The following is an 18,313-nucleotide window of genomic DNA, read 5'->3' on the forward strand; positions in this document are numbered from 1 at the left end:
AATAATATTAATTAAAATAAATTGAAATTTTCAAACAGGTGGCAACCTTCAACAAAAATATTTTGGGCTGTAAACCGATTCAAACCTCTTCCTATTTTATAAATTTACTTAAACTTCAACTTTCAAACAGGTGGCAACTCTATAATTAAGCGGTGCTGGGATGTTAAAGCCAGTTCACCTCAATTCAATTTAAATTAATTTAATTACTTTATATCTTTTTTCTTATTTTAGACAAAATCATTTTCTTCTATGATCTGACGCGACCTCTGTTCTCAATACACATCCGTCCTCTCCAACTAGCCTGCAACACGTTAATCTACAATTATGAACCATACCGAAACCGTTACAACATCGCCGAGTATCCTCAAACCTGCCACCAGCTACACATCGACTTCCCTCAGCGAACCAGTGAAGCTGCGCATTGGCAAAGAGGGACTTACCTCCAGCGCACCACAAACCATACCACATTTTTTTCACGAAATCTGTCGTCGCTATGCTGATCTACCCGCGCTAGTTTTTGCCAATGATACCAACAACAATAGCACCGACCCCACCACACCAGTTTGGACGACCGTCACTTATGCACAATACGAACGCAATGTGGAAAAGGTAGCACTCGCGCTGATGCATGTCGGTTTGCGTCCACGCACCACCGCTGTCATACTCGCCTTCAATTGCCCCGAATGGTTTTATACCGAAATGGCCGCTTTGCGTTGTGGCGCTGTGGCGTCCGGCTTATATCTGACCAGTTCACCGGAAGCAGTGCGTCATGCGCTCGAAACAGCGGAGGCGACCGTCTGTGTGGTCGACGACGCGACGCAGATGGCAAAGGTGCACGAGGTGAGAGGAAGTTTACCACAGTTGCGCGCTGTCATACAGTTGCAAGGACCATTTGAAGAGTATGTAGGTCGCGAGGAGGGTTACTATCGTTGGGCTGACTTAATGGCTATGGAATTCGATGCGCAGCTGAAGGAAGAACTATTGAAACGCGAACTCAATATAGCGGCTAATGAGTGTGCGATGCTAGTATTCACTGTGAGTAGTTTTCGAAAAATGATGTTTCCTCAATATTGTTACTAACCTATGGTACACAGTCTGGCACAGTTGGGTTGCCGAAGGCTGTAATGCTCTCCCATGATAATATCATCTTAAACGCCAAAGCCTTACCACTCAATGTAGACTTCAAAGAGGGTTCGGAGGTTGGTGTCAGCTTCTTGCCACTGTGTCACATTGCCGCGCAAATGTTCGACATTATTGTGAGCGCACGTAGTGGTAACTGCGTCTATTTTGCAGATCGTGATGCGCTCAAAGGAACTCTGGTGAAAACTTTGACTATGGTGCGCCCAACATATTTCTTCGCAGTGCCACGTGTCTTCGAGAAGATGCAAGAACGCCTGAAGCAAGTCGAATCAGAGTCCTCTTGGTTGGCGCGACTACTACTGAATTACGCCCGGAATACAATGTTACAGTGCTACCTGAACCACGACGGAAGAGGGTAAGTTTTAGTATAAAAAAATTTCGCTACATTTATTTTAAATTAGCTCACCTAAATAATGCAGTTGAAATTTTTAGTAAACCACCCGCTTCCATCAAATATTGGTTGGCTTCACGTATAACAGGAAAAATTAAAGCCGCCATGGGTCTGAATTGCTGCGATATAGTCAGCTCTGGCGGCGCACCTGTCTCCAAAGACTTGAAGATGTTCTTCCTGAGTATAGACCTGCCAATACATGAGGCTTACGGTCTCTCCGAAACTACCAGCGCTGCTACTATGGTACTAGAATCTCGGCAAGTAGAGGGCGCTGGCAAACCATACAGAGGCATGGAAGTGAAAATCGATGAGACTGCTGCGGAAGAACATGGTGAGGTAAGCTGGAAACGTACGTAGGTTTTAGCAAGTAAAATTGTTCACAGAAATGCATTCGCAGATCTGTTTTCGTGGTCGATACGTTTTTATGGGCTACTTGAAGGAGCAAGAGAAAACGAATGAGGCTCTTGATGCAGATGGCTGGTTTCACACAGGCGATATTGGTTATATTAATGAAAATGGTGACCTTATTATAACCGGTCGCTTGAAGGAATTGGTCATTACGGCAGGTGGTGAGAATATACCGCCAGTGCACGTGGAAAATTTGGTGAAGGCAGAATTGCCATGCATCAGTAATGCCTTACTTGTTGGCGACAAACGAAAGTACCTCACCATATTGCTTACATTTAAGGTTAGTAAATCGATAAGTGCCTTAATCATAAGAGTGTTGTTTGCACCTCTGCTCTAGACCGATATGGATACCCAAACTGGATTGCCTTTGGACACTCTACAACCAGCAGCCGTTGCCTGGTTCCAATCGCTGGGGCTTCACTACACACGCCTCTCTGAAGTTCTACGTATACCCACGAAGTTGGAAGAATTCGATGCTGCGACCGTTGAAGTGCAGCCGGACCCGAAGGTTGTGGTGGCCATTGAAGAGGCCATAAAGCGTGCCAACCGAAATGCCCTGTCCAATGCGCAGAAGGTACAGAAATTTGCGCTGTTGCCACACGATTTCTCAATACCAACAGGCGAAATAGGTAGGTTGGAGGCTTGGACGTGAGTTTAATGGCGTTATTGAAATGCAATTTTCTTTTACATTGCAGGTCCAACCTTGAAGTCCCGGCGTAGCGTAATTTTAAAGAAATATGCTAATGTTATCGAGAGGCTGTATCAATAAACTGAATAAGTGAAAATATTTTATAACTCGAATTTTAATCTCTGTGGCAAAGAAGCGAACATGGAATCAGTATCGGATGAGGCTGATATTGATACCACAGTGCCTAGTAAAGAAATCGATATGTAGATATGCAATTTCCGGTAATAATTTAGTTAAACACGTCGATATTCTTGTTAACGATTCCGATAATTATTGGCTTATTTAAAAACATCGACAAAATTGAGTTCAATAACTTATCGACCGATTTAATTGTGTAATAGTAGCTGAAAATGTATAGCGGTTTCGACATACAATCAATAATCGAATGTATGGAAATATCGATAAAAAATAATGTGTATCGAGTAAGTATCCACAATCAAAGGCCACACCGATAAATATTTCGTTAAATTTGTCAATAACGACACGCTTATGATTGATAGGTACCGATTTAAATGACGATATAGCAAGAGAATAACACTTATGTGTGTATTTGGGTAATAATAAATAATAAAATAATAAAATAACAAATAATAAATAATAAAATAATGTGCGATAAAGTATCAAACATATTGTCGAGAAATGCATATGTACATTAGGGGGGGCCTTAAATATCGAAAACCAAGTTTTACATCAGATTTCCTAAACCTCAACCCCTACGTCGATGCTGCTATGGTCGAAGATATCACATATAAATTTTGGCCCCGATTGGTGGCGGTTAAGACGTGTCGCACAGGGGTAAAAAATTCAGATTACCCTATGAAAACGACCTAACCGACTCCAATCGGGACAAAAATGTATATGTGATACCTTCAACTATAGTAATATCGATTTTGGGCATTAGATGAAAAAAAAATTAATTTTATTGTTTTGAGTCTCCATGGGGGAATCTGAACTGTGCCTCCTCCGCGATACGCCTTAAACGTCTCCAATCGGGACCACAATTTATATGTGAAATATGTGCCCGTGGTATGTATTACCGATTGAGGGAGGGGTGAGACTGAGCAAAATCGTTGATTTGATTTTTTAGGGACCACCCTAATGTACATACATTAGACCGTACTACCCTACAGGCGAACAAGAAAAGTGTTTACATTTTTCGGTGACACCTATAGACGGCAATACATTTTATAAATAGATCTCGTGGAATAATCGAAGGATGGAAGTATTCCTAGGACAAATGTAATGATTTTGGCCAGCTTTAATTTACTAGCATTAGGATGGTACGATACTGAGATTTGATGGGTAAGCACTTTGGAATCGAAAAACAAATCCTCGAGACAGGATCCTCTATATATCGTACTTTAGATTTGACTGTAAATGTCGGTTATATCTGTGATGAAATATGTATGTATGTTCGGTCATACAAAATCTTAGAAATTTCCATCGAATGGAATGGTTTAATGATTTTCGGGAAGGTTTGATTTACTGGCATAAGGGTTGTACGGTAGGGCGATAAAACCTGTGATCTGATGTGTAAGTACAAGAAGTAATTGGGTCAATGAACTTTGGAACAAAAAAAAATCTCCTCGAGACAAGAACATATATTGCACTTTAAGATTCGACCGCAAATACCCACGAAAAATATACATACATTCGGCGGAAAAAATATTTTTGTTTTCAAAATCACCTCACTCAGGGAAAAAGTGCCGCATTTTCACTTGGCATTATTTTAATAAGCCCATTTTTGCTTAAAAAAAGAAAATATTTTTGTTTGCTCATTTTAAAGCCTAGTGGAAATTCGGCATAATGATTGTTCTTTTGAAGCATACCGTCATATATTCACAGTTGTAAGCCTCTATTTGGAGGCTGTTGTTGTCCAAAAATGTGGAAAAAGTGAAGTCGGAATTTTAATGCTCTAACCTTCGAGGATTGTTCTAAACAATATTTTAGAGCTCGACCAACTTGCGGAGGCATAAGATATCATCGGACGGCCGATAATGTAGTAAAGTCTTTGTAAGAAAAGCAATTGCTATTAAATTAATAGCCTTGTCCAATTATAAGTTTAATTACAATGCGCAGTCAAAAATTTAATTGCAATTAATATTTAAACCAAATAACAAGATGATTAAGAAAGTAATTGATTAACGCCCAACACACCGAACAGCTGATTTTTTTTTAGCTTGCACCAAAAGAACAGCATATGTATGTAAGCGTTTTTCATTCAAATAAAAATGCCAAGTCATGTTTACAATCTATTTACATCTTCCGACCTACGCAAGCGATGCGTTATCGCCATACAACCAACGTGCAGACACGGAATGACACAGCGTAATTTTCCAGAGTATTTCTGATGTTTGTTGTAATATTGCATTACTCAGCCCGCTTTTGATGCATTGTAATTTTAATTTACATAAATGAATTGTAAACAAAATAAGGGGTGACTATTTAACCTTTCTGGGGGAGCTGGCTTTTTCTTTGAGTTTTGCTAAAGTATTTATATCCACAATTAAATACAATATGATGAATACTCTAAATAAAACAAGTAAAGAAGTATAAGTTCGGACGAACCCGAATTTCATATACCCGGTGCAGGTATCCACTTTCGTCGTTCCAACTTTCTTTAAACTACCTTAAAGTCTATAACAGTCTTATTTATTGTTAAAGGATTGTTGTAAGTATTAACTTGGAGCAAATGAACGTCCTCAGTTATTGAAATATCGGAGTTTTCGTATATCCGTTATACGGGAAGCCGGTGCAATTTTAGTCCGATTTGAATAATTTTCAACGAATAGCTTTTTCGTAACAAGTTTATTACATAAATGCACCCAGTTTGATAGTAATTGATAAGTCGGTTACCGAGATACAAATTTGTTGGTGATAAGTGGGCGAAGCCACACCCAAAATCCAAAAATTTATAATAATCTAGTTTTCTGCTCAGTGGTCATTGCAATAATCGATTCTGAGTCAATTAGCTTCAGTAGTTGCTGATTTATCGCAGTTTTCGTGTTTCTGTAAATTACCGTTATAAGGAAGGTGGGCGTGGCTATTGCCCGATTTCAATGATTTTCAACAGATTTCTTAGCTAGGCCTTAGGCAAGGCTCGTACCGAGTTTGGTACGGATTGATGAAGCGGCTACTAAGATACAGTATTTCGTCATAAGTGGGCGTGGTCACGCCCCTTTTCCAATAATTTCATAATAATATTATTTCATACCAAAATTCTACCTCACATACTTATTTTGAACAATTTGAATCAAATATTTACTGAAATCTGGTAGTTTTTGCATTTTTCGAAAATACCGTTACATATATTAGAAGGGGCGTGGTTACAGTCCAATTTCGCACCATTTTCAATAGCAACCTACCTTGGATAAAGGGTAACCTATATAAGTACCAAATTTCGTTGAGATATCTCAATTTTTACTCGAGTTATCGTGTACACGGACGGACGGAAAGACGGACAGACGGACGGACTTCTATATTCATTCTGAACATTTATGTTTACATTTGTCTACATCTTTCTTGATTCCTTTTTGGCTGTTACAAACAACCGTTATGTGAACAAATTTAATATACCCTTGTGCACACGTGCGTTCGGGTATAAAAAAATCCCAAAAATCAAGAATAAGTCCTAGCCCGTTAGGGAAAACACGAACTAGTGAACCAGATTTCTATTTCAGTACTAGTTCTTTTTCGCCAAAAACGACCCAGTCCGATAGTAACTAGTTCCGCACTAGTCCAAAAGCAGTGAAATGTGGTACTTTCACTAAACTATTTTATTTTAAATTTTAAAAGCAGGGAAGGTAATCATTATGAGTAAAATAATTCAAATCAGCATTTAATCATTATTTTATGAATTATTATTGAGTTTTATTTTTTCGCTCAAACGGAAATAATTATTATTTGATTTTTATTTTTGGGATTACAAATAATGATTATTTTATGATTTTTATTTTTTCGCGCAGAGATTATCATTAATTTAAAGCTTTATTTTTCCACTTAAAAATAATGATAACTTGTAAAATTGAAAAGGCCATACAGACGCAACCTACTGAAATTTTGACCTGAAAGGTTTGGATCTTATTCCTTTTATAAGGGTGTGGTGGTGGTAAAGGCCAAGATCCTGAAGGACAATTGAGAAAGGCAATGCAGTTGCGGAAAAAGAGTCATTTAAAAAAAGTGTCGAAATAATTACCACTTTCTCACTAAATTTATTTAAAAATGCAAGCTACCAGAGCTACTTTTTTTTAAGAAAAGACAAATAAATTTTTTTTTATGCAATCCAGCACAGCTACCTTAATACTGTCAGTCAATAAAGTTTAGGTACAACGAATTTTTTACAATACAGGCAACTATTTTTTAAATATTTTAGTTTTCGGTAATTTTTTATAAAAATATGGTCAATTCTACAACAAAATCCCCAAAAATCAGAGTTCCAAACCTTGTGCAAAATTTAAGAAAATTCTGCAAAATTTCATTAAAATAATTCACTTTCTATTTACGCTCTCTAGAAAAAGTTTTTTAGCCCATTCAATTTTAGTATAATGAAGTGCAAGTATGAGGAAGCTAGGACTTACCAAACAACAAAAAAAAATTGCTAAATATCAATGGTAAGTCCTAGCTACCTCAAACTTGCACTTTGTTATACTAAAATTGAATGGGCTAATAACTGAGTACTTAACTTTTTTCTAAAGAGTGTAAATTGCAATACTTGGATGGAAATTCGCAGAGTTTTCTTTAATTTTGCATAAGGTTTGGAACTCTGATTTTTGGGGTTTTTGGTGTAGAATTAACCATATTTTTATAAAAAATTAGGGAAAAATAAAATATTTAAAAAATAGTTGCCGGTATTGTAAAAACTTCACTGTACCTACACTTTATTGACTGACTGTATGTATATCTTATTTAAGTTAAGTACGACAAAAACTTTCGAAGTACTTCATATACATATAAGCTTAAAAAGAACTGAATTTACTTAAAAATCAATATGCTTAAATTTAGACAAGTAAGACAAAGTGAACTAATATTTTTACTTTTAAGCAGAACGCACTTTTGTTTTTTACTTACTACTTAAGTTTAATACTACTACTACTACTAATGTGGTTTATAAATTTTTAATAAATGCGTTTAAACATTTGTGATTGTATTGTCCTTCCTTCAACCGATCGTATTTAATATAGAAGGGAAATGTTTCGACAAGCCTGATTAGAAATGTAGATCTAAGGTGACGAATTTATAACAGGTTGGGAACTATAAAAAATGGATGCAGATCGAACTAGATCTCATCTGTCGAATTAGGAACTGGTTTGGAACTAAAGAAAAGGGGATGCAGAACGAACTAGATCTCACCTGTCGAATTTGGAACTGGTTCGGAACTAGGGCGAAAGGGATGCAACGGGACACTTCGTAGGACATCGCAATGTTAAATTCGCCAGTCGCTAGCATGCAAAAGAGAATTAACGCGTACCAGTCATGGTTCCAAACGCACTAGATCGGAACCAGTTCCACACTAGTTCGTTTCCCTACAGGGAGCTATTTAAAGTTTGCACTTTGTTCTACTAAAATTTAATGGACTGCATACTAAGAATGTTTATAAGGAATCTAATTAAAAAGCCCATAAATTTTATTAATGTTTGTCTAGTTTCGTAATTGCCGTACAAAGTTTGAAATTTTGTCTGATATGGTTTTTGTCAGTTAATGAGCTACACTTTCATAAAAGAGTGGGTACCATGATTCAATAATTAAAGGTTTGCTCACTAGTGACATTAGAGTTTTGACACTCCCTTAGCTCCCCTACAAAAGCTTTGCACACACACACGAACCCACACACAGTGCCTTGCTAAGGGAACCGATTTTGTCAAGAGGGAGCGAGAAAACTTTTATTATTGAATCATGGGTGGGTACCGGTAAACGGCGTATATATATAAAATGAAAAAGTTTATAAAAGTAGTAATTTGAATAAAAAAATTATTATTTTTTTAATTTTCTGAATGAGTTCGAAATTTTGTTCAGTGAGCAGAAAGCATTTTTAGGTTGGAACAAATCGTCTTGAGTAATCACGAAATCAAATTCTGAAAGGTCACCCGGGTGGGATTGGTAAACCTTAGATTAAATTTAAATTGTTTTCGATAATTTTTACCGATAATGACCTAAGAAATTATATGTGAAAGTTACGTTAATGGTAGGTGCAGGGACGGATAATAATAATTTTTATTTTTTTTTTAAATCAATAAGTTGTAACCGTCGTAAAACAGTTTTAGCTATATTGATGTATTTGTGTTCGTACGTCCTACTGTAATTTACAATGGTTTTTATTTTTCGAGTTTAACCAATAAAGATTAAAGATAATAATTAATATTTGAATTTTATTTTTTCACTTAAGAATAATAATATATATAATATAATATGTATATAATATATATGTATATATATAATATGTATACATATATATATAATAATAATCAAAATAATAATAATTTTTGTGAGTACAGTGGAATTCTGCATGTGGATACCTTTTGGAATAAATCTGAAATTTACACCAGGTTTTATTATTTTTTTTTTTACTTCTACAACATCATTTGCCAAAATTTCAAAAGCAAATAGTTTCGTTTAGTATTACTTCGCAAAACTGGGTACAATTCTTTCAGATCAATACAAAAATTATGAAGTTATGACATTTTTTATAAAGAGACAAATTAAACATTTTCTCGACTGTAATGAAAGGCCGAGATAAACTCTTGAAACCTCAAAGTGAATCTAATCCAACAGATTCAGATTTTCGGTGAAATATCATCGAAGTTATTCTGGTAAAAAACTTTAGAAAATTCATAACTTCCGAAATCGTTCATTGATTTTTATAAAAGGTACCTGTTCTCACAAAACTTATTATGGCAATTCATATAAACGCTTAAATGCCTCGTAACCACGTAAACTTACTTAATTTTGTATGGAAAACCGGTTTATTTACGAGTTTCCTTCGTTAACCACATTTTTTCTACATTTTTTTTTTTTATCAAAGAATCCTCTAGAATTTGGCGAAGCTATTTTAGGACCGAAGNACATTTTTTCTACATTTTTTTTTTTTTTTATCAAAGAATCCTCTAGAATTTAGCGAGGCTATTTTAGGACCGAAATCAAAAAGTTTAGTTCTTATTGTGAATTGCGACAAAATATGTATTTGCATATCACCTTCTTTCGCAAAGTTTTTTTTTTTTGGAAGAGAAGAAAGTCTTTTTTGAAGTTATTGCAAATGAGTATTACGTTTTTTTTTTACAAGCTACAGAATATGAAGGGCTAACCTGACCATGGACTCCAAGGGGTAGCTTTCGTACTTCCATGCACATTCGAATTTATTGGATTTTTAAAAACATCAAAAGTTTATTTTCCGAGTACATAATTCTATATACACAAAATTTTAAAACAAAATAATTTTTTGGGTCGGAAAAGCAAAAGATATGGAGATTTTTTATCTTTTATCTTTGCTTAGAGCATGCGGTCTTCAAAACCCGGTTTGAATATGCCTTCAAAGCGGACACCTAATCCAAAAGCGGATGCGCTTCAAAGGTCGGCAAACGGGTTTAAATTAAAACGGCGTTAAGTTGAAATGAAATAAAAAAGCTATAACTAAAAATTCAAAATTCACTTTCTAGTTAGTTACGGAGAGAGGAATCAAACATCGATGGAGTCTTGGTGGCAGACTGTTGGGCGGCCCATTTTTTGCGAAGCGCTTTTGGTTCAAAGAGTGGCTTTATTTTTCGTAGATTTTGAGGTTTTTTGGTTGGAAACATACATGACTGAGTGGCAATACTGTTCCTAATGTGGGGCGGCCAAAGAACCGTTGTATGTACATATGTATGTATGTATAATTCATAGAAATCTTTGACATTATAATCTATTTTTATTTTTTTTTTAATTGATACCAGCCATACGAACCTTCGACCACAATCTTATTGAGCCTATTCAAAGATCTATGCACTCGTAAATCGTTGTCTTATCACTGAACATGATGCTTGAATAAGAACCGAAGTAAGAAGAGCAACAACAACACTCCTAGTGTTAGCATGATGTATGACCGTTGTTGTTGCCACTGATAAGAGCTGTATGTTTTGTACTCTTGTCCTTCGCAGACTATTTTGCTACGCACTACACACTTGGCTTCAAATGTTGATGCTAAATGAGATTTGTATTTAAACGAAAAAAGCAAAAAGTTATGATTTATTTTATTTTTTATTTTTTTTTACGCATCTATGCATGTATGTATGTGCATATGTTTGTATTTTTTTTTTGTCCAGCCTAACTGATAAACTCTTGTAGAATGTAATCAGTATGCGCTAGCAGAGTTCTGACATTAACTAATAAGTAATCGTGCGCCCTGATTTTAGGTTTCAAAACATTTTCAATTGTCGAACATTGCAGTTGCGCGCGTGTTAATTAAAGTAGCTGGGCGTTTAATAAAAAAATCTTAATATAAAGGATCATAATTTTATATACATATACACATACGTAAGGAAGTGAAACAAAAGTGAAAATTAACAAACTAAATGAAGCTTCAGTAATTGCATTTTGTGGCACTCGAGTTGTTTTTAGTGGCTCTAAAAATTTATAATCTGAAAACAAAAATAGTAGCACCATTTAGCAGATTGATTTATTAGTGTAAAAGTTTTCTGAAAATAATAAAAAAGATCAGTGAAAGTAAATCTTATCGCACAGTTCTGTTGGAAAAAGTCTCCAGCGCGCTCCCACCTACCATTTGATCTAAATCCACGATGTAGGGAAACAAAGGTGGTGCATTATACGGACCGCTAATCCCGTTTTTGTCGATTTTTTATTTATCTATTTATAAACGTACTTAAAAAGAAAATATGAATTTTTGGTAGTTGGTGGACTATTTACCTCTTGTTCATATCTACTTTGGAACTGAAATCAAGCAATCTTTCTAGCAATTGGCCTTCAAAGGAATTTCTCCAAGCAGTTGAAAGCAAACCTTCGCTTTAAATTATGTGTTTGCCCTTTCAAAAAGGAAGCACACTATCGGCATTCCTAAACTAGAAATCTAAAATAATGTTCTTTTACCGAATATACGATCAAATTTAAGTGGCTGAAGATTGGCATCACATGTTCGCTTGTTCCTCTTCTTAACTATTCAAAATTATGCTTTTCTCCCTCATTGTGTCAATTTAATGATGTTACACCCGGTTCCTCTCATCTCGATTGGCACAATCTTGTATTCGATCAGTTGCATTCATGCCCAAAGAGATCAGGCTTTAAGAATAAAGAATTTGTAGTTAATACATTTTCTGATATCGAGGGGGCTTTTAATAATTTGCTACCTAAGTGGTGATAGAAAAAGCCTCGATCGTATCAGAGTCGGTAGTGGTACCCTGTAGCGACGAGGCATTATCTAACCCTTTCCCTGCATCGCCGTAGTAAACGACGTTCTAGAGGACCTGAAAGGGAGCGATTGTTGGATTATTGTCTGCGCTGACGACGTGCAACTTATCGCCAGAGGAAATCTTTAAGACACTCTGTAGAATTTTATGCAGGGGAAGCTAAATTGCTAGCTGCCGACGACTTGCTCTGATAGATATGTATGTATGTACCTTGAAAGTATATTGAAGATCGAGTAAAAAAAAAGTAATATGTTGCTTTATAACACTGTGAAAGCGCTGCGGGGAAGAGAAAGGGTCTTTATCCAAAACTATAATCTAGCCATTGACTAGAAAAGTATTTTACTTTAGTTGGGAAGCTAGAACGCACAGTGGTTCGGATCGCAATTTGTAGCTGGACGAAACTATTTAAACAAATGCTGTTTCATGGATTTTTACACCACTTCTTCTCTAGTGGATTTTCGGGTCGCTGATTACGAATCTGGAGTCACTTACTGAAAATTCAAAATGGCGGATCCAATATGGCGGGCAAAAAATGTTAAAGAACTAATAGACTTCTATGAAGCTGGGTATATGGGGGGTTTCTGGGTCGCTGAATGAGTACAAATCTAAAGTCGTTTATCAAAAACTAAAAATTACGGATGCAATGTGGCAGATGAAGATTTTAAAAAGTCTTAACCCTTCATATATGAAATTTTTTTGTTCAAAAATTATTCTTATGACGATTACAAATTTGTTAAAAGTTTATTAGTGTTTCCGTAAGACATTAGTTATTTAAAGTTCGGTTGTGTTTATATATGTATGTAGTTCGAATTATATTAGGATTTTTATTTTATTTTCAACTCATAATAACAATGACTTTAGTTTTTAATAGTTTTTAAAATAATTAAATATAGCAGATGATTCTTTAATGAATAAGTATCATAACTATGCAACACCCACACATTAGCAAGTTTTGACTATGTTTTTATTTTATTATAATTTGATTTTAGTTTTTTTTTTTTATAAAAAACATAGTTGGTCCTTTAACAAAAATTCTATAAATCCAAGTCTTAAACTTTGTGCAACAAAGTTTCTTAAACCAATTTGATGTTTTTAATAGATTTCTTAGAAAGATTTTGAGTGTACAGTTTTTTGGCAAATTCAATTTTAGGCTAGCAAAGTGGGTTTTAAGTACCCAGCTAGCACATTTACCCTACAATTTCTGATATCAGACAAGTCGGAATAAAAAGTTGACTATTTAGAGAAGAAGTCTTACAGGTTTCGCACAGATTTCTGGGCGAAATGTCTGGAGAATTTGATTTATTTCCTCATCCGATATGTCTGATCGAATTATCTCCGATTTCGGGCATACACGTCTTATAATTCTTATTTTCCATGGTTATTTGGGCAGACATCTGTTAGATATCCGTCAGAATCGGCGGTAATTAAGTCAGAATTTCCTACGTTGTGTCGGCTAGACTTCCTGTCAACCTCTCCACACGCCTCTCTGACCGATATCGGCTAAAATCATATAGATTTCTTACTTTTTTGCCGACGAGTCTGAGGGATATCTAACAGATTTCTGGCAATTTTGCTAGCTGGGTAGCTAGGGCGTTACCTTAGCTTTTTCTTTCTTTCCATATGTTTATTGCTTTAATAAATACAATTTCTATTTAAATATATTGTCAGGAATGGAATCCGAGTATCATTAAGTAATTTAAAAACAAAATAAAATTTTGACTTCCAGTTCTGCTATTCGAACCACTGTGGAACGCGTGGCCGCCCTTGTTGGCATCAGTGAAGAGCTGTGCGCTCCTCGTACTATAGCACTTAGCTCTAGGCTCAGTGTTGTACTGTTGACTTTAAGGGTAAGGCAGCCAAAGCTAGCTCTGGTGTTAACTTTAATCCAATTCTTTAGTACTTGGAAATCCTTGGAAATTTCCACATCATATCGGAAGAAACAGACTTGTCCATTTCGCGGCTGTCTTCGAACGGTTACTTCTCTAATGATATCCCTTAAGGTGATTGAAGAGTAGAGTGGCGGCCTTTACAGTCCACGGAGTTGCCGTCAGCATCCTCACGGATGCATTGAACTTCGGTGGCTTAGTTGGAGGAGTTGTTTTCTGTCAAAATCCAGTGTATAACCGACTAGAAGGCAAATATCTACTCAGATAGTCATGCCAAAATCATGGACCTAGGATCGCTCATGGTACATACATACAAACTGTTAGGCGAAGGCAAGACCCCCCTCTCGATCACCACAAATTATCTTTAAATCCAGTTGATTTGGGTTCCAGGACACTGTGAAATTATAGGCAATTGCATGGCTGATAAATTCGCTGGGCAGAGGATTTCCTGTTGTAACTTTTGGCCTACTGCCAGATAATGCAAAGTGGCGAAGTCCATAGGTGTCCTGCCCAAATACTATCCTTTAGGCACCAATGCGGTACGACTTAATAGCGTTACGTATCCCTTTTACCGCAGTACGACGAGGGGGCCTCATCTAGGCATTTCCTTCACAGCTGGCCAGATTTCGCTAGATAAAGGGTTATATAACTCGTTTCGTATTTCATCAACACTTTCGACAAACTCTTTGGGGTGGACATCAGCTGCCTGCAAAATTTAATTTTATGCAGCCCTTTTTCTAACTTCACTTCCCACCTCGTACGGCTGCTACCAAACTACACGTAACCGACTGCATTATACATGTCGGAAATATCGCGGCCAACTTATTTAGAGTCTTTCTATATCTGATTTCCAAATTAGAAGAGTTATAAATGTATGGTAGAGATCCCTTTGCCAGAATATTAACTGAGGAATCGGTAAATTTATCCTTAGTTTGGGCAACATGTTACATCACTAATTTTCTAATTTTCCATTTTGCCCCGATACTTAGTAAGAATCGATCTGTCTGGTAGAATAGAGTGAGTTTGCCGTATTTACGTGGACCTTATTTAGCTGCCATGGAATTCTAGAAGCCATTCCGAGTAATTAAAAGTAATAAAAAATGATTTTTTTTTTAGAAAAATCAAAGTGCTTAGCAGATTTTAGTAAATTATTAGAAATTAATTTCCTTTTGTGTTGGTTTTCAATACAAAAATTTACACAGCCGATAACAACTAACATCCCCAAAATAGGAACAAAATATTGCAATTACAATCTCAACAAAATGATGAAAGAAAGCTCGGATGTCGCCACTTGTGTGAATTCTGTTAAGCCCGCCAGCAGCTATATCTCCACATCGCTCTACGAACCGGTCAAACTGCGCATCGGCAAACAGGGTGTCGCTGCCACTGAACCACAGAGCATACCGCATTTTTTTCACGACCGCTGCACACGTTATGCCGACCTACCTGCGCTTGTCTACGCCAGTGAGCCCTTAGATCCCAACGCTACTTCAGCTACTGTCACCTACGCAGAATACGAACGTCATGTGGAGCAGACAGCGCTCATGCTCTTGCATGTTGGCCTACAGCCACGCTCATCCATTGGCATGCTGGCTTTCAATTGCCCCGAATGGTATTATGCAGAGATTGCTGCGTTGCGCGCTAATGGCATTGTGGCCGGTATTTATCCGAGCAGTTCGCCAGAAGCGGTACAGCATGCGCTGGAAACCTCCCAGGCTACCGTTTGTGTTGTGGATGATGCCAAACAAATGGCAAAAGTGCGCGAGGTGAAGGAGAGATTGCCACTTTTGCGTGCCGTCATACAGCTGCATGGCCCATTTGAGAATTTCGTGGGTAAGGAGGAGGGTTACTATCGCTGGACTGATGTGATAGCGCTGGAGTACGATGATCAGTTGCGCGAGGAGCTGGCGCAACGTGAGCGCGCTGTGGGCGCTAATGAGTGTGCGATTCTGATTTTTACGGTAAAAAATTTAATACTTTCTTACGCTTTAAAAAAATTGTACGAACTTGCAGTCCGAAATTCTAAATAACTAATTTTAAATCTTTGCAGTCTGGTACTACAGGCTTTCCGAAAGCTACAATGCTCTCTCACGACTCTGTCATTATGAATGCCAAATTTATAGCTTCTTCTGTCAGTCACTTCAGCAAAGCCGGCGAGAGATCCGTCTCCTACTTGCCTTTGAATCATATTGCCGCCCAGATTTTCGATGTCTATCGAGGTTTAGAGATGGGCTCTTGCATCTACTTTGCCGATCAAGACGCACTCAAAGGTTCGTTGACGAAAACATTTGCCAAAGCGCGTCCCTCGTCCATGTTCGGCGTACCACGAGTTTTCGAGAAGATGCAGGAAAAGTTGAAGCAAGTCACAGCGAACTCATCGAGATTTTCACGTTACACATTAGATTGGGCGCGAGAAGTGACTTTGGATCATTATCTGAGTAAAAGCGATAAGCCGTAAGTATTATTTCTCTCTCAAAATATTGGTGCTGATATAGAATTTACTTTACAGCAGCCATTCAACGCACTCTTTTAAATTGTGGTTGGCATCAAAGCTAACACACCAAGTCAAGTATGCGTTGGGCCTCGATCAATGTAGCTGGATTATAGTGGGTGGTGCACCAGTGACAACTGAATTGAAAAAATTTTTCACTAGCCTGGACATGCCGCTTTGTGAGGCTTATGGAATCTCTGAAATGGGTGGCGCTGCGGTCTTGAATTTAGACTACGGTAATTTGTACAGCTGTGGAAAAGCCTTAGACGGCGTGGAAATAAAAATCTACAAACCAAATGAAGACGGGCATGGTGAGGTGAGTCAAGTCGTCGAACAAAAGCTCGAAGGAATGTCGAATGTGTATTTTGCTTCTTTTTGCATCGCTCTTAGGTTTGTCTTCGCAGTCGCTCGACCATGATGGGCTACCTTAATGAGTTGGAGAAGACCCTTGAAATACTCACAGAAGATGGCTGGCTCTTAACCGGCGATCTGGGGTATCTAGACTCCGTTGGAAATCTGACAATAACTGGCCGCATCAAGGAGTTGGTCATCACTGCAGGCGGCGAAAACATACCACCCGTACATGTCGAAAATTTAGTAAAAGCAGAATTGCCATGCGTGAGCAATGCGCTGCTCGTTGGAGATCAACGCAAATATCTATCGATTTTGTTAACACTGAAGGTGCGTCTATAAATTGCGCTTTATAAAAAATCTAATTCATAAAAACACTTCATCCTTCTACAGACCGATATGGATTCGACAACCGGCATGCCTTTGGACATACTTCATCCCGATTCTATTGCTTGGCTTCAAGAATTGGGTTTCAACTATACACGTTTGTCAGAGGTTTTAAATATACCAGCGGACCTTAGCGAGTACGATGACACCACTTTGTTGGTGCAGCCTGATGCAAAGATTGTGGCGGCTATAGAGGAGGCGCTGAAACGCGCAAATCAACGTTCATTATCGAACGCCCAAAAAGTACAAAAATTCGCCATACTCCCACACGATTTTTCAGTGCCAACTGGCGAATTGGGTCCCACGCTGAAATCGCGTCGTAAAATAATTTTACAAAAATATGCTGCTATTATAGATCGCATCTATCAGTAGGTTGTTTATGTTTCCAAATTTCATCTAGGATTTCTGAACACTTTCAACAAATGAACTGATAAAAAATAGGTTAAATAGCGTATATCGAGCAATTCTTTGCCAAATTATTAAAACAAAAATAAATGCTAGAAAAACTATTAGATTTGTAGTCATGTTTTTCGTAGACAATTGTCAATTCTGTCAACTCTCTTGAAAGTTCTTTACTGTCTTTCGAAAGACTAATTGAAAGATCTGCTAACGAAGAGGTCTTAGCATTATGCTGCTCGCCTTTCAACAATAAGTTTTTTTAAAAATTAAATTAAATTAAAAAATCTGTGTTTTTTTCTTTTTCAAACAATAAAAATTTATAAATGAAAGAAAATTAAAATAGAAAAAATAATACGAAAAAAATTTAAATAGATTAAAAATATTTTTATTTAAAATAAGACAAAAAACAGTTAAAGAAAATTTTATAACATCCCTAAATTAAAATAAAAAAAAATATTTTTCTTTTTTAAACAATAAAATCTAAACTAAATGAAGAAAAAATAAATTTCTAAAGGGTACTTGAAATTAAAAAAGAAGATTTTTTTTTCTCTCTTACACAATAAAATCTAAAAGCCGGTTTCCCCAGCAATTTAAATGGAAAATAATTTTTTTATTTTCTGCCAATTTCCATATGAAATTAAAATCATTTTTAACTTAAATTGCTTTCGTGAAATTGGTTGAAAGATATTAAAAAAAAAAATTAACTTAAAAACATAAAATTAAAAAAAAAAATTATTTTTAAAACAATAAACACCAAACCAAAGTAAATAAAAGATTAAAAAA

General features: G+C 36.6%; 2 protein-coding genes across 4 annotated transcripts; both read left to right on the plus strand.

Annotated features, from left to right (window-relative positions):
* Positions 1–237: 237 nt before the first annotated feature.
* LOC108375218 (long-chain-fatty-acid--CoA ligase bubblegum-like) lies at positions 238–2,718 on the plus strand. Its single transcript, XM_017631324.1, has 6 exons — positions 238–1,035; positions 1,095–1,495; positions 1,573–1,867; positions 1,929–2,219; positions 2,277–2,568; positions 2,635–2,718. The coding sequence occupies exons 1-6, from the start codon at positions 325–327 to the stop codon at positions 2,706–2,708; spliced, it is 2,064 nt and encodes a 687-aa protein (XP_017486813.1). The 5' UTR covers positions 238–324; the 3' UTR covers positions 2,709–2,718.
* Positions 2,719–10,994: 8,276 nt separating this feature from the next.
* Positions 10,995–17,643, plus strand: LOC108375219 (long-chain-fatty-acid--CoA ligase bubblegum-like). 3 transcript variants are annotated; one of them, XM_017631325.1, is made up of 6 exons: positions 10,995–11,129; positions 15,105–15,863; positions 15,953–16,356; positions 16,412–16,709; positions 16,784–17,074; positions 17,138–17,643. In XM_017631325.1, the coding sequence occupies exons 2-6, from the start codon at positions 15,165–15,167 to the stop codon at positions 17,501–17,503; spliced, it is 2,058 nt and encodes a 685-aa protein (XP_017486814.1). In that variant the 5' UTR covers positions 10,995–11,129; positions 15,105–15,164; the 3' UTR covers positions 17,504–17,643. The 3 variants fall into 3 exon arrangements, with proteins under 3 accessions (XP_017486814.1, XP_017486815.1, XP_017486816.1); XM_017631326.1 differs by having other exon boundaries at positions 15,133–15,863; XM_017631327.1 differs by having other exon boundaries at positions 11,044–11,062.
* The last annotated feature ends 670 nt before the right edge of the window (positions 17,644–18,313 follow it).

The sequence above is a fragment of the Rhagoletis zephyria genome, unplaced genomic scaffold (genome assembly GCF_001687245.7).
Source record: "Rhagoletis zephyria isolate East Lansing unplaced genomic scaffold, Rhagoletis_zephyria_1.1 Rzeph_scaffold_08640, whole genome shotgun sequence".
NCBI classification, from domain to species: Eukaryota; Metazoa; Arthropoda; class Insecta; order Diptera; family Tephritidae; genus Rhagoletis; species Rhagoletis zephyria.